The 14,489-nt window shown below is 40.5% G+C and overlaps 1 protein-coding gene and 1 non-coding gene across 2 annotated transcripts in view; one reads left to right on the top strand and one right to left on the bottom strand.

Moving 5' to 3' along the window:
* Nucleotides 1-14,489, top strand: part of DNAH14 (dynein axonemal heavy chain 14) — a 207,252-nt gene that overhangs the window by 74,646 nt on the left and 118,117 nt on the right. Inside the window, exons 25-31 of the mRNA XM_066252726.1 lie at nt 143-217; nt 2,544-2,631; nt 4,145-4,398; nt 6,925-7,156; nt 8,263-8,316; nt 12,003-12,148; nt 13,394-13,462. Of these exons, the coding sequence (XP_066108823.1) occupies nt 143-217; nt 2,544-2,631; nt 4,145-4,398; nt 6,925-7,156; nt 8,263-8,316; nt 12,003-12,148; nt 13,394-13,462 (918 nt within the window). The remainder of the gene's footprint in view (nt 1-142; nt 218-2,543; nt 2,632-4,144; nt 4,399-6,924; nt 7,157-8,262; nt 8,317-12,002; nt 12,149-13,393; nt 13,463-14,489) is intronic.
* On the bottom strand, nt 6,413-6,488 carry TRNAV-AAC (transfer RNA valine (anticodon AAC)). The gene has a single exon. It is a non-coding gene; the product is annotated as a tRNA-Val (tRNA).

The raw sequence follows: 14,489 nt of genomic DNA, 5'->3' as shown, positions 1-14,489 counted from the left end.
TTAAGATCTAGAAAAAAAAAATTACAGAATTATAGTCCTTTGGCCTATGAATATAAGTGTAAAAAATTTAGTCTACAGGCTGATTAAAGGAGTGAATCAGGAATAAAAATAATTCACATTATTATTATCTTTTTAATTACAGGAAAATTCGTGTAAGAAATGCAGTGGAACAGTGGCTGGCAAATGTAGAGCAAAGCATGTTTGATGTGCTAAAGAAGTACGTACAGTGGTCCGATCCTTTATGTTTATGTATATATAAACTTGGTTCATTACCTGTGAATCTAAGAGGGAACTATACAGAGTAAAATCCTGCCATGTCATGGTTTTACTAGAACATGGTGGCAGAGTAATTATTTTGACAGTGTAGATGTCAGTTTGAGGTATAACCGTGGGCAACATTCAGTTTTTGTCTACTTTGAAATTGAGATTCTTAAATATCTGAAATGGGCAGATTTGCCTGCTTTCCTAAGACCTAGTGCCCAGGAGCCTTCTGGTAGCCCCTTTGCAGTTTTGCAGTTCTGTCCACTCTGCTTCCTGGAATTGTCTATTTGGTTTAGCCTTTTTTTTTTTTTAAAATAAGAGATGGAAGATAGTGAAGCAGACTCCCACACGTGTCCCAAACCAGGATCCACCCAGGAACCCCCACCTGGGATCCATGCTTGAGTACCAAGCTATTTTTAGTGCCTAGGGCTGATATGCTCCAATGGAGCTATCCTCAGCACCCAGGACAGCATTTTTTAAATAATTTTTTAATAATAATTCTTTTATTTTTTACAATTTATTTGTTTTTTACATTTTATTTATTCATTTTTTTAGAGAGAGGAGACACAGAGAGAGAGAGACAGAGAGAGGAAAGAGATAGAAAGAACAGGGGGAGAAGCAGGAAGCATCAACTCCCATATGTGCCTTGACCAGGCAAGCCTGGGGTTTCAAACTGGCGACCTCAGCGTTCCAGGTCGATGCTTTTACCCACTGTGCCACCACAGGTCAGGCCCAGGGCAGCATTTGAATCAATCAAGCCACTGGCTGCGAGAAAGGAAGAGAGAAGAGGGGGAGAGCAAGGGGAGAGAAGCAGATAGTTGCTTCTCCTGTGTGCCCTGACCAAGAATCGAACCCACGACATCCATACACCACAAGGACGATGCTCTATCTACTGAGCCACTGGCCAAGGCTGGTTTAGTCTTTTTAATATTCTTTTTTTTTACATTTTAATCAATCCTTGCTATCTGTTGAGTGTAAAGAAGGAGCCTCAGAGTGAATTTGACCAGAACAATCCTTTACATTCCTAATTCTTTATTGTTGGTTATAGAAAAGCTATTGGTCCTAAAGTTTTAATATATATATTTATTAATATTATCCTGAATACCAACATCAGGTTTCTAGAGAACAGCAGGTTATTATTTTCTTGCATAAATAACCCAGAAGTCACAAACTACCTGGGACACATTTCTGCTGCTCCGGTCCCAGCGCTGTTTCCAATATTCCACCCGTTATGGAAAGCCTCCAGGGTCAGCCTCCTTTGTTTCCTTATGCATCTTCTCTTTACCTCCCACTCTTCCTTTCCTTCTTGTCTGTAGCAATTCAGCCAACATTGTGAGGTTATTATCTTACTAACATATTACTTAATTTTCAAAAATAACTTATTTTACCAAGAAGCCTTTTACTGGCTTTTGGATACACACTTAAACTATTCTGTTTGGAGATATTTTTATTCCATCAAATCTAACAACACTTTGGCAGTATTGTATGTTACAGAAAATGTCAAGCAAAGATTTTTTATACACCTAAGTCATGACTGCCACTTGGCCGAGTGACTGTCAGACACCCTCCATTATAAGATGCATTCTGATTTCAGAGAAGTTAAAATGTGTCCTAGAATTGATCAGTTAATAAAGGAAGCCATGTAAGTATTAGAAGAAGAAAATAGTGTAGTGTTGAGAATTTCTAAAACATGCTAACAGTGATAAAATATAAAGCAAAAGATTGATCAATTTGACTATACAGAAACTTAAAACTTTTGTATGGAAAAAAAAAACCCACCATAACAATATCAAAGCATATACTATTGACACAGGTTAACTTTGGTTTTAAATAAAAATGTCTGGATAGTTTTCATAAATCTTATATATTCCATTATAATTAAGTTTTAAAGCTAAATGCAGGACTTGACCATTAAAATTAATCTGGAGCTTTCAGCCCAGTACTCAATATTGTAGAAATTATTTTAAGTACTGATTTTGTCATTGATGGTATTAGAAATGCAAAGCTAATAGGTATCATCTCCTATTTTAATATACTTTTTCTATCCCGGAAGCTCAATGGCTGCATCGGAAATGATGATAAAGTGGAATTTAAGGAATATAAATTATGCATGAATAAGACTCTCTTAATACTATTTGGTCCCATACGTATACCTAAATTAGAACCAAAAAAAATCAGCAATCCTAAAGGAAAGCTCCCCTGTGATCTTGTCATGCTTGATCATTAAATGGTCACAATTAATGATGAGATATAAATTATATAAACAATTTTTTTGTTTATAGATTTGTAATGCAAGGGGTTGAAGACTGGAAGCACCAACCTTTTTCCCTATGGGCGGTATCTCATCCCGGACAAGTGGTACTCACTGTGGTAAGTTAGCACTGCATTGCTATGGAAGTATTTAATGGTGGCTACATTGCCAAGAAAGCAAAGATTTAGAAATAAACCATTTCGCAGGGTTCTCCAATATATAGCTCTCTTTGAAATGCATCAAGAAATAAGATGAACAGATGCATGGATAGATGGACAGAGGGAGTAAACAGAGTAAAAAGTTAACTGTCAAATATAGGTGGTGAATCTATAGGCATTCATTTTATAATTCCTTTAACTTTCCCACTTTGGCATTTTCATATAAAATGTTGAGTAAAAGCAAACCATAAATGGTTTTCCTAGGGATGTCACTGTATCATGTTGCATTTGCTTTCTATTGCTGTCATTAAAAAGTTACTACAAACTTAGCTGCTTAATACAACACCATTTATTGTCTTATGGTTTATGGTCAGAAGGACAACACAAGTCTCACTGGGCTAGAATCAGGTGTCTGCAAGGCCGTCTGGCTCTCTGGAGGCTCCGGGGAAAACCCTTCTCCTTGCCATTTCCACCCGCTAGAGGCCACTGGCACCTTCCCGAATATTCCTCTGTACTCATCTCTCCCTCTGCCAGCAGGCAAGAAACAGTCTTCAATTTTGAGGATGCATGTGACAGCATTGGGCCCACTTGAATAAGCCTCTTGACATATCCCCCTCCATTAACTTCCACACCAATCTGACATTAATCCAGTGGCCTTCTTAAAACATCTGGTGTGTATAAAAGAGTGTGTGTCAAAAAATGGATCAAACAACAGAAATTATGTGAAGTTTCTGAAAACTGATTACAGACAGCATGTTGTAGGGATAATACTTCTGAGTCCAACTGAGGAAACACTACTAATTGCATCTTGAAGGTTTCTACCACTATTACTATCCCTGAGTTATCACTTAACCTAGTGGTTAAAAATACAAAATTTAGAAAGTATAAATATTGGTGATAAATATATTTTCATTTATTAATGACAAAGGCCCTCACAAGCCTTAATCAAAATTCAGTCTCTAAATGCCTGACCAGGCGGTGGTGCAGTGGATAGAGCATTGGACTGGGACGCAGAGGACCCAGGTTCGAAACCCCGAGGTTGCATGGGCTCACCAGCTTGAGCGCAGGGTCACTGGCTTGAACATGGGATTATAGACAAGACCCCATGGTCACTGGCTTGAGCCCAAAGGTCACTGGCTTGAGCAAGGGGTCACTCGCTCTTCTGGAACCCCCAGTCAGGCACATATGAGAAAGCAATCAATGAACAACTAAAGTGCCGCAATAAAGAACTGATGCTTCTCGTCTCTCTCCCTTCCTGTCTGTCCCTATCTGTCCCTCTCTCTGACTCTCTCTCTCTGTCTCTGTCAAAAAAAAAAAACCAAAAACCAAATTCAATCTCTAACTCGGACATGTACAAATATGTAAGCTGTCTTGTACACACACGCAAATGCACATACACACCATTCATATACTTCATGAAAACATCTGTTTTAATATATAAAATTTATACTTCAATTATTTATATCTTTTTCAGAGCCAGATCATATTTCATAATGATTGTGTCCAAAGTTTCGTGAGGTTCCACTCCAGAAAAGAGCTGGAGAAAGTCCATACTGGCATAATATGTCGCCTAGAAGAGGTTGCAGAGCTGGTAGTGCTGGATTCCAGTAACACTAGAACAAAAATTGTTCTGGGGTCATTGCTCACGCTTTACGTTCACTGCAGAGATATAGTGAGAGATTTGCTACTTAAAAATATCTTCAGTGCAGAGGATTTTGAGTGGACAAGGTAGGTAGATCTAAATCACAACGCTACATAGAATAATTTCTCCTCCCTGTTAATTAATTCTCTACCACAAACTTGGTCAAACCTGGATTTTAATTTTCTGAGATTTCCAGGAATTCTATTCAAACTTGCTGATTGATATTCCTTGTGCTTTTTTCTTCCTCTTTCCATGGTCCTTCCCCTTCTTTGTGACTTCTTTCTGCTTTACCTTCCTGAATTGATTACACTCTTCTCACAGTTGCGAGTTCCCTTTGCCATTCAGTCCAAGGGCAGCTTTTTGTGGGTAGAGAAGCTAGTACACCTCACCGTGCTGTCAATTCCAGAACAGACCAAGCTGAGGAACAACTTGGAGAACATCTCCAGCCAATTATTTAACTTCTTGCCATCCGTCAAGGTGGCAAGATGATTTTTTGAATCTGACTCCAAAAGCAAAGGCAACAAAAATAAAAATAATCAAGTGGGACTAGATCAAACTAAAAAGCTTCCTCTCAGCAAAGGAAACTGTCAACAAAAGAAAAAGGCAGCCCAATAAAATGGAAAAATATTTTCAAATCATAAAACTCAAAACAAAAAAGAGCCCCCCAGAAATTGATTTAAAATGAACAGATGAACTGAATAGACATTTTTCCAAAAACATCATACAAATATTCTTCGGGTACATGGAAAGATATCCAACATCACAAATCATCAGGGAAACGCAAATTAAAACCACAATGAAATATCACTTCACACCTGTGAGAATGGTTGTCATCAAAATGACAAGAGATAAGTGCTGACAAAGATGTGGAGAAAAGGGAACCCTGTGCCCTATTGGTAAATTGGTGCAGCCCCTATGGAAGATGTTTGGAGGTTCCTTGTAAAATTAAAAAGAGAGCCACCCTATGATTCAGCATTCCCACTTTGGGGTATTTAGCCTAAGGAAACAAAATCACTATCTCAAAAAAGACATCAGAACCCCCAAATTTGTCAGTGTTATTTACAATAGGCAAGACATCTGTCAGATGATGAATGCATAAAGAAAATGTGGTATATGTATAGAAAGGAATATCATTCATCCATTAAAGAAGAAGAAGGAAGTTATGCCATTTGTTACAAAATGTGTGGAACTCAATGGCATTATGCTAAATAAAATAAGTCAGATAGAGTCAAATAAAGACAGATACTGTCTGGTACCACTTACATAGGAAGTCTAAAAAACCTGAACTCATAGAAGCAACTGTTTGGGCTTGTCAGAGGAAGGTATGGAGGGTGAGGATAATAGATGACGGTGGTCAAAGTCACTAACTTCAGTTACAAGAAAAGTAAGATGTGGGAATGTAATGAAATGTACAGCATGGTTACCATAGTAAATAATACCTGTTGTATGTTTGAACAATGCTAAGAGAGTAGATCTTAACAGACCTCATCACAAGAAAAAATCTGTGATTGTGAGATGATAGATTTTAACTAAACTCATGTGGTAATCATTTCACAATATATATACATATAGCAAATCATTATGTTGTACACCTTAAACTAAAGCAGTGTTATCTGTCAATGTTTCAATAAAACTGGGTGGGGAGGGAGGATAGAATGCATACCTTAAAGCTACAAAGAGGTCACAAATGTAACTCACAGCCTTGAGAGGAGAAAATGTGTGGCCAGCTACATAATATATAGTGCTTATAAGATGAATACTGTCAGTTTTTTCCAAAGTGCATTTTTTTTTTTCATTTTTTCTGAAGCTGGAAATGGGGAGAGACAGTCAGACAGACTCCCGCATGCGCCCGACCGGGATCCACCCGGCTCGCCCACCAGGGGCGATGCTCTGCCCACCAGGGGGCGATAATCTGCCCATCCTGGGCGTCGCCATGTTGCGACCAGAGCCACTGTAGCGCCTGGGGCAGAGGCCACAGAGCCATCCCCAGCGCCCGGGCCATCTTTGCTCCAATGGAGCCTTGGCTGCGGGAGGGGAAGAGAGAGACAGAGAGGAAAGCGCGGCGGAGGGGTGGAGAAGCAAATGGGCGCTTCTCCTGTGTGCCCTGGCCGGGAATCGAACCCGGGTCCTCCGCACGTTAGGCCGACGCTCTACCGCTGAGCCAACCGGCCAGGGCCTCCAAAGTGCATTTTTTTTTACTTAGAACAAAGAGCATTTCTCTCAACTACCCTCATAATAAGGATCTTGTTTATAATGAACAATGTCTTAAACCACATTCTTATTTGAAATCATAATAAACTTCACAGGGATGGTTCATTGATAAAAATCTCCATTTTTGCTGACATCATACCATGCAGCATGACTCAGCAAGGCCATTTTTCTGAGGGGAAAGGGCACTCAGCATACTTATGTCTGTCGTCTTCTGAGTTCTCGTTTCGATGGCTGATAATAGTCATTATGAATTATCCACCCCTTTTCTTTGGGTTATAATGCTTTGGTTTCTGTATTTAATTAGTGTTTTTTATTTTTAGTCTTCATTATGTTTCTGCATTTGAAAAAAACTAAAAATAATTTTGCCCTGATAACACGAGCATTAAAAATATTGTTTTTAGACATTTGCAATATAAATGGAATGAGAAACAGAAGCTGTGCTATGTGTCTCAAGGAGATGCCAGTTTCACCTATGGCTATGAGTACTTGGGCTGCACCGGAAGGTTGGTCGTTACGCCTCTCACGAACAGATGCTGGCTAACTCTCACTGGGGCTCTGCGCTTGAACCTGGGAGGCTGCCCCTCTGGTCCAGCTGGTACGGGAAAAACTGCAAGTGTCAAAGACCTAGCAAAAGTAAGTGATTTCATAGCCATAATAAAAACTTTAAGTCACAGACTTTAATGGTACCTGAAATTCACACCATTTCTGTCATTATGATGTTCATAACATTTAACTAGCACATTTATTCATTCATACAATTCATCGATTAATGTTTCAATGGCTATTATGTGTTGAGATTTAGGATCTTAGTAAGCCAACATGTGCTTTGTATTTACTTGGAATGCTATTATACTAATCAACTGACATGTGACTGGTAGTTTTGTCCCCCTTCCCCTTTTGTAGGGGTGATTCATTTATTCTGAGCCCCATACACAGATTTTTGCCTAGTCTTGGTGATTAATAGTTGTGTGTGAGTGTGTGTATGTGTTTGTGTGTGTATATCAGAAAGAAGCAGACAAGAGACAGAAGTAACCAATAATAGTTTATTATTTCACTGAAATGCCTTTTTTCTTTTTTTTTTCTTTTTTTTTTTTTTTTTTTTTCTTTTTTGTATTTTCCTGAGGTGAGAAGCAGGGAGGCAGAGAGACAGACTCCCATATATGCCTGACTGGAGTCCACCCAGCATACCCAATAGGAGGCGATGTTTTGCCCATCTGGGCTGTCACTCCATTGCAACTGGAGCCATTCTAGCACCTGAGGTTGAGGCCATGGAGCCATCCTCAGCTCCTGGGCCAACTTTGCTCCAATGGAGCTTTGGCTGGGAGAGGGGAAGAGAGAGACAAAGAGAGAAAGGAGAGAGGGAAGGGTGGAGAAGCAGATAGGAGCTTCTCCTGTGTGTCCTGGCCAGGAGTTGAACCCAGGACTTACACACACCAGGCCAGTGCTTTACTACTGAGCCAACTGGCCAGGGCCTGGAATGCCTTTTTCTTAGTTTTTTATTTGTTGATGTATTTAAGAGCATGACCTTAATACTCCATGTACTAGTCAACAATGCTATAATAGTACATATGCATTTCTACTACAATGAATTTTGTGAATTTTTAAATTTGGTATGTAATTCATCTTTAATTGCAAGTGTTTTCTCAAAAGAATAGAGACATTTTACCACTCTGGAAAGTCTTCACATTAGTATTTGTGTCATAATTCAAGAAATATATTAAAATATTTTTGTTTCCCAGGCCTTAGGTAAACATTGTGTGGTATTCAACTGTTCTGAGGATTTGGATTATAAGGTAAAGCTTACATACTCAGGTAAAAATATTATACACATAAAAGAAATAATTTATTGAGGACTGAAAGAATAAGAAAAATGTTTCAGAGATAAATTATTACTAGAACTAAAAATGCTCTTTATTTGTGTGTATTTTTCCAAAGTTAGAAGTGGGGACACAGTCGGACAGACTCTCGCATATACCTGACTGGGATCCGCCCGGCATGCCCACCAGGGGGCGATATTCTGCCCATCTGTGGTGTTGCTCCATTGCAACTGGAGCCATTCTGGTGCCTGAGGTGAAGGTCATTGAGCCATCCTCAACACCTGGGTCAACTTTGCTCCATTGGAGCCTTGGCTGTGGGAGGGATAGAGAGAGGAAGGAGAGGGCCAAGGGTGGAGAAGCAGATGGGTGCTTCTCCTGTGTGCCCTGACCAGGAATTGAACCCAGTACTTTTACATGCTGGGCCAATGCTCTACCGCTGAGCCAATCGGCCAAGGCCCATAAATGCTCTTAATAATTTAAAATAATAGAATAGAGAGAGCAGCCCAAGATGGCCGACATGTAGGATCGGGTGTCGGATGAGGAGAAGATGATTCTGGATCGCCTGTAGCTCCAAGAAGGTTGCTGAGGGCCAGTCAAAAGTGGTGACTCCCACTGGTCTTTGCCAGTTTCCGGCCTGTGAGTTCCAGGGCTGGTACATCCAGCGGCCGGATACAGAGCTCAAGACCAAACAACCATAGTTAGAGTGGTATCTTAAGGAAAGGCTCCTCACACCTGACCCAGCTAAGGCATAGAAAACATTGTCACAAACAGCAAAAAGAGCAGTAACAGCAGACAAGTAGCCCACAGTGGATTACAAACAGCTGAAGCCATCCCAGGAAGATTTAGAAATTACACAACTGAAAGCTGGAGTCAGACAACACCAACCGTATACTCAGCTACACAAACAACATATTTGAAGGAGCAGTCTATATCGAGACAAAATGGGAAGATGGGGAAGTGCAATTCAAATGAATCAACTAGAGGAATCCCCAGAAAAAGAATTGAATAAAATGGAAATAACTAAGATGCCAGATACAGAGTTTAGAATAATGATTGTGAGGATGCTCAAAGATCTTAGAGCAACCATAGATAGACAACATGAGCACCTGAACAATGAGATATCTGGCATCAAAAAGGACATTGAAATCATAAAAAAAGAATCAGACAAATGATAAACACAATATCAGAAATGAAGACTACACTACAAGGAATGAAAAGCAGGCAGGATGAAAAAGAGGATTGAATCAGCAATTTAGAGGACAAGATAAGCAAAAGCATGGAAGCAGAACAGCAAAAGAAGAAGAGGATCAAAATGTCTGAGAAAATTGTAAGAGAGCTTTGTTACAATAGGAAGAGAAACAACATCTGCATCATAGGGGTTCCTGAAGGAGAAGAGAAAGAACAAGGGATAGAGAACCTGATTGAAGAAATCATAGCTGAAAATGTCCCAAAATTGATGCAGGAAAAAGTCACACAAGTTCAAGAAGCACAGAGAATCCCATTAAAAAGGAACCCAAATAAACCTAAACAAAGACACATCATAATTTAAAAACCAAAGCTAAGAAATAAAGAATACTAAAAGCTGCAAGAGAAAGGCAGTCAATCACCTACAAAGGAGACCCCAAAAGGATGACATCCAACTGCTCAACAAAAACACTTGAGGCGAGAAGGGAATGGCAAGAAATATTCAAATTAATGCAGAACAAGATCCTACAACCAAGACTTCTTTATCCAGCAATGCTATTGTTTAAAATAGAAGGAGAAATAAAAAGCTTCCCATACAAAAAAAAAAACAAACAAACAAAAAAAAAACAACAAACCCTCAAGGAATTTATTACAACCAAACCAATGATGTAAGAAATGTTAACAGTCCTGTTGTAAACAGAACAAGGGGGGGGGGAATCTAGTAAAGAGGAATGTAGATTTAAGATTTTAGAAATGTATCCAAATTGAAAAAGAAGAAGCAAAACTATCATTATTTGCTGATGATATGATACTGTACATAGAAAACCCTAAAGTCTCAGTAAAAAAAACTACTGGACCTAATAAATGAATTCAGCAAGGTGGCAGGATATAAAATTAATATTCAAAAACCAGTGGCATTTTTATACACCAACAATGAACCGTCCAAAAGAGAAATTAAGAAAACAATCCCCTTCACTACTGCAACAACAACAAAGAAAGTACCTAGCTGTAAATTTAACCAAGGAGGTTAAAGACTTGTACTCAGAAAATTATAAAACATTGATAAGAGAAATCAAGGAACATAATCAAGTCAAAAATGGGCAAAAGAAATGAATAGACACTTCAAAGAGGACATCAGATGGCCAATAGGCAAAAGAAAAAATGTTCAACATCACTAATCATTAGAGAAATGCAAATTAAAACCACAATGAGATATCACCTCACACCAGTGAGAATGACACATTAACAAAACAAAACATAAGTGCTGGTAAGGATATGGAGTAAAGGGAACCCTCCTGCACTGCTGGTGGGAATGCAAACTGGTACAACCACTGTGGAAAATGGTATGGAGATTCCTCAAAAAATTAAAAATGGAACTGCCTTTTGACCCAGCCATCCCACTTTTAGGAATATATACTAAGAACACCAAATCACTGATTCAAAAGAAGAAATGCACCCCCATGTTTATGGCAGCATTGTTTACAATAATGAAGATCTGGATACAGCCCAAGTGTCCTTCAGTGGACGAGTGGATTAAAAAGCTGTACTACATATAGACATGGAATACTATGGGGCCATGAAAAAGAAGGAAATACTACCTTTTGCAACAACATGGATGGACCTGGAAACTATTATGTTAAGTGACATAAGCCAGGCAAGAAATAAAAATATCATATGACTTCACTTATATGAGGAATCCAATGAACAATTGAACTGAGGAACAGAATAGAGGCAGAGGAGGGATCAAAGGGACCAGAGGGAAAGTGGACAGAGGGAAAGGGGATGAGAGGATGGGATCAGAGAAGGGAAAGAGCTTGGTGAAATTATATATACATAACAGCATTATAGAGAGTAGAAGAGCAAATCCTGGAGGAAAGCGGAGAGGGTGTTAGGGGGAGGGGGCAAGAAGGATGTTGAGGGGAATTCGGAGGTGCGGGAGGATGTATTCGGTGGGACACTTGAATCTATGTAAACAATAAATTTAAATCAAAAAAATAAGAAATAAAAAAAATCAAACAAACAAAAAATAATAGAATAGAAACTTAGAATGTAAATGAAGTTGAAGCATTATACAGTTTGCTTTTATTCAACTTAACTACTTATGATGGTGGCTTTCAAACTTTTCCAAACAATATAATATGGACCATGAATGTCCTACCTAACCTAGAAAAAGGAGCAACTCCCTTCCAACACTTTACAACCATCTGTTGGAAAATTGTTGCAAAGACTTTGGGACCAAGCCAGACTCTGAGCAACGATACTGAAGAGTGCAGACTATGTGAACATGACCTGTGGCCCCACCTCGACGGTCCCTGTCAGTGTCTGAGTTTTCCCTTGTGTGTTTATTACGAGACAGAGTAGTTGACTCATCCAAGAGTCTAAGCAAACAGTGTTTACTTGGTTGGTTTGGGTCAAATGGGAAGAACGTGCAAAATTTAATATTCTACATAGTAATTTTGGTAATCTTTTTTTTTAAGATAGTGGGAAAATTCTTCTCGGGGCTGGTTCAGTCAGGAGCATGGTGTTGTTTTGATGAGTTCAATAGAATCGATGTGGAGATTCTCTCGGTGATTGCCTCGCAGATGCAAACAATCAAGGCAGCTAAAGACAGCTACTCTGTCAGGTACCATGGGATGCACTCGCACCTTTGGACTGCAGGTGTGATCTATACTAACTCATTATTAGTTAGCTATTAAGTGTTTTCTACAGTAAGTGTTTGGGTAGGGGAGGAGGGGTCTAAACACAGACCAGGAGTGATGACTCATCTAGAAAGTTTCCTTTGTTTGGAAAATTATGTGAAAAAGGAAATTTGAGTTTTAATTTTCTCAGTACCTTTTCATCTTATGATGTTTCATTGAAGGAACCAAAGTGGTTTGGTTTTGTTATTTTTGTAATCCTACATCTTTTGTAAAAGCTAAATTATACTGGCCACATACCTGAAGCCCCATCTTATTCCAATGCTCTGGATTCATATATTGAAAAGTCTTGTGATAATAATAATATTTGTATGTTAGGATTACTAATGTTTTCTCACCCAAACAATTTTTTTTCTCTTCTGATAAAACTTACATGATTCACTTTTAAGGGCCTAAATGGATTTTTGGGTTTAAAATTTCTACTGCAATCTCGTATTTCTAACTCAAGCTAATGGACACCCACTTCTAGCTTTACTCTCAAGGGTTTTGTTCAGACTAGTAGATGTAATGTTATGAGGCCTCAACAAGTCTATGACTGTAAGTGGGGGGGTCATTTTACCAATTCTTCACCATATCTCAGCCTCTGCCAAGTTTTCCTCAGCTATGTCCAAGAAGCCCTCAGGTTTTGTCCCAATTGTGCCTTCTTTCCTTTTTTGACCACCCTCATTGGTTTGAGCTGTCCATGAATCACTGGGTGATTTCTCTCTATCACTGGTGCCAATAACAGGACACCAAAGTCCATGCAAAGGGTTCCATTTTACAGTGCTCCCAAAATTACTTAATTGGCCAGTAGGGAGTGAGCAGGAACTCTATGCCATGGCCGTTCTATGTTCCACTGTGCCATCCAGGCGGATTCTGTGCCCCAAGGGTCTCCCAGGTGCTTTTCTCTGGGTAAATCAGCTCATTCATATGCGTACCTTCCAGCCTCAGGCCCCACAAAATCCTTCAGACATCTCTAGACATGATCCAATCAATCAGAACCCCTGCCGGGTTCACAATTCTGGATTGAGATGAGCCTGTTCCTCCCCTCATACCATGTTTCTTTCCAGCATGCTCTGTGTAACTTGTAATGTAACAGCCTTAGGAAAGTCCCCAGACTCAATTGTAGCTTTAACACTCTTTGGCCCAGAGACGAGAGTTCCCGTGGTGATGAATACTGCGCTGTCTTGTAGGTTTGTGCTGGAAGGAAGAGAAATTCGTATCAACGTGTCTTGTGCAGTATTTGTCACCATGAATTATGGGTAAGTCAGTTCATCTGTAGTAAGTGGACAAAGGCCAAAATACTTTTCTAAGTCTTAACCATAGATGGAGTTTGTCTGACGTCATGTGTCTGTCATTCACACCTACTTCTGAACCCCTCTACTACCCACACCATTTATAAGCAGCTGTAGCTCTGCACTTACCCATGTGGATGATCTCACAGTACACATCTGGACAAGGGATGTTTTTACTTTATAAATAGCCGGAGAGAAAAAGGTCAGCCCTGGCCAGTTGGCTCAGTGGTAGAGCATCTGTTGCTGTGTGGTTATCCCAGGTTTGATTCCCAGCCAGGAGAAGCGACCATCTGCTTCTCCCCCTCCCCCTCTCCCCTCCTTCCCCTTTCCCCCTCTCCCCTCTCCCCCTCTCCCCCTCTCCCCTCTCCCCCTCTCCCCCTCTCCCCTCCTTCCCCTCTCCCCTCATTCCCCTCTCCCCTCATTCCCCTCTCCCCTTTTTCTCCTCTCCCCTCCCCTCTCCTTCTCCCCCTTTTCCCTCCCTCTCCTCCCCTTTCCCCCTCCCCCCCTCCCCCTTTCCCCTTCCCCCCTTTCCTCCTCCCTCCTTTCCCCCTCCCCCTCCCCCTTTCCCCCCTCCCCCTTTCCTTCTCCCCCTCCCCCCTTTCCTCCTCCCCCCTTTCCCCCTCCCCCTCCCCCTCTCCCCTTGTCTCCCTCTCTCTCTCTCCCTCTCCCTCCCTCTCCTTCTCCCTCTCCCTCCCTCTCCTTCTCCCTCTCCCTCTCTCTCATTCTCCCTCTTTCTCCCTCTCCCTGTCTCCCTGTCTCCCTCTTTTCCATTCTCCCTCTTTCCCTCTCCCTCTTTCCCTCCCTCTTTCTCTCTCCCTCCCTCTCCAGCAGCCATGGTCGATTAGAACAAGTTAGCCCCTGGCACTAAGAATACCCCAGATGGGCAGAGCATCACCCTGTAGGGGGCTTGCTGGGTGGATCCCAGTTGAGGTGCTAGTGGGAGTCTGTCTCTGCCTCACTTAATAAAAAAATAAAAGTCAACCAACTGTCACAA

The sequence above is a fragment of the Saccopteryx bilineata genome, chromosome 1 (assembly GCF_036850765.1).
Source record: "Saccopteryx bilineata isolate mSacBil1 chromosome 1, mSacBil1_pri_phased_curated, whole genome shotgun sequence".
NCBI lineage: Eukaryota > Metazoa > Chordata > Mammalia > Chiroptera > Emballonuridae > Saccopteryx > Saccopteryx bilineata.
This window is presented reverse-complemented; position numbering and strand designations above follow the sequence as displayed.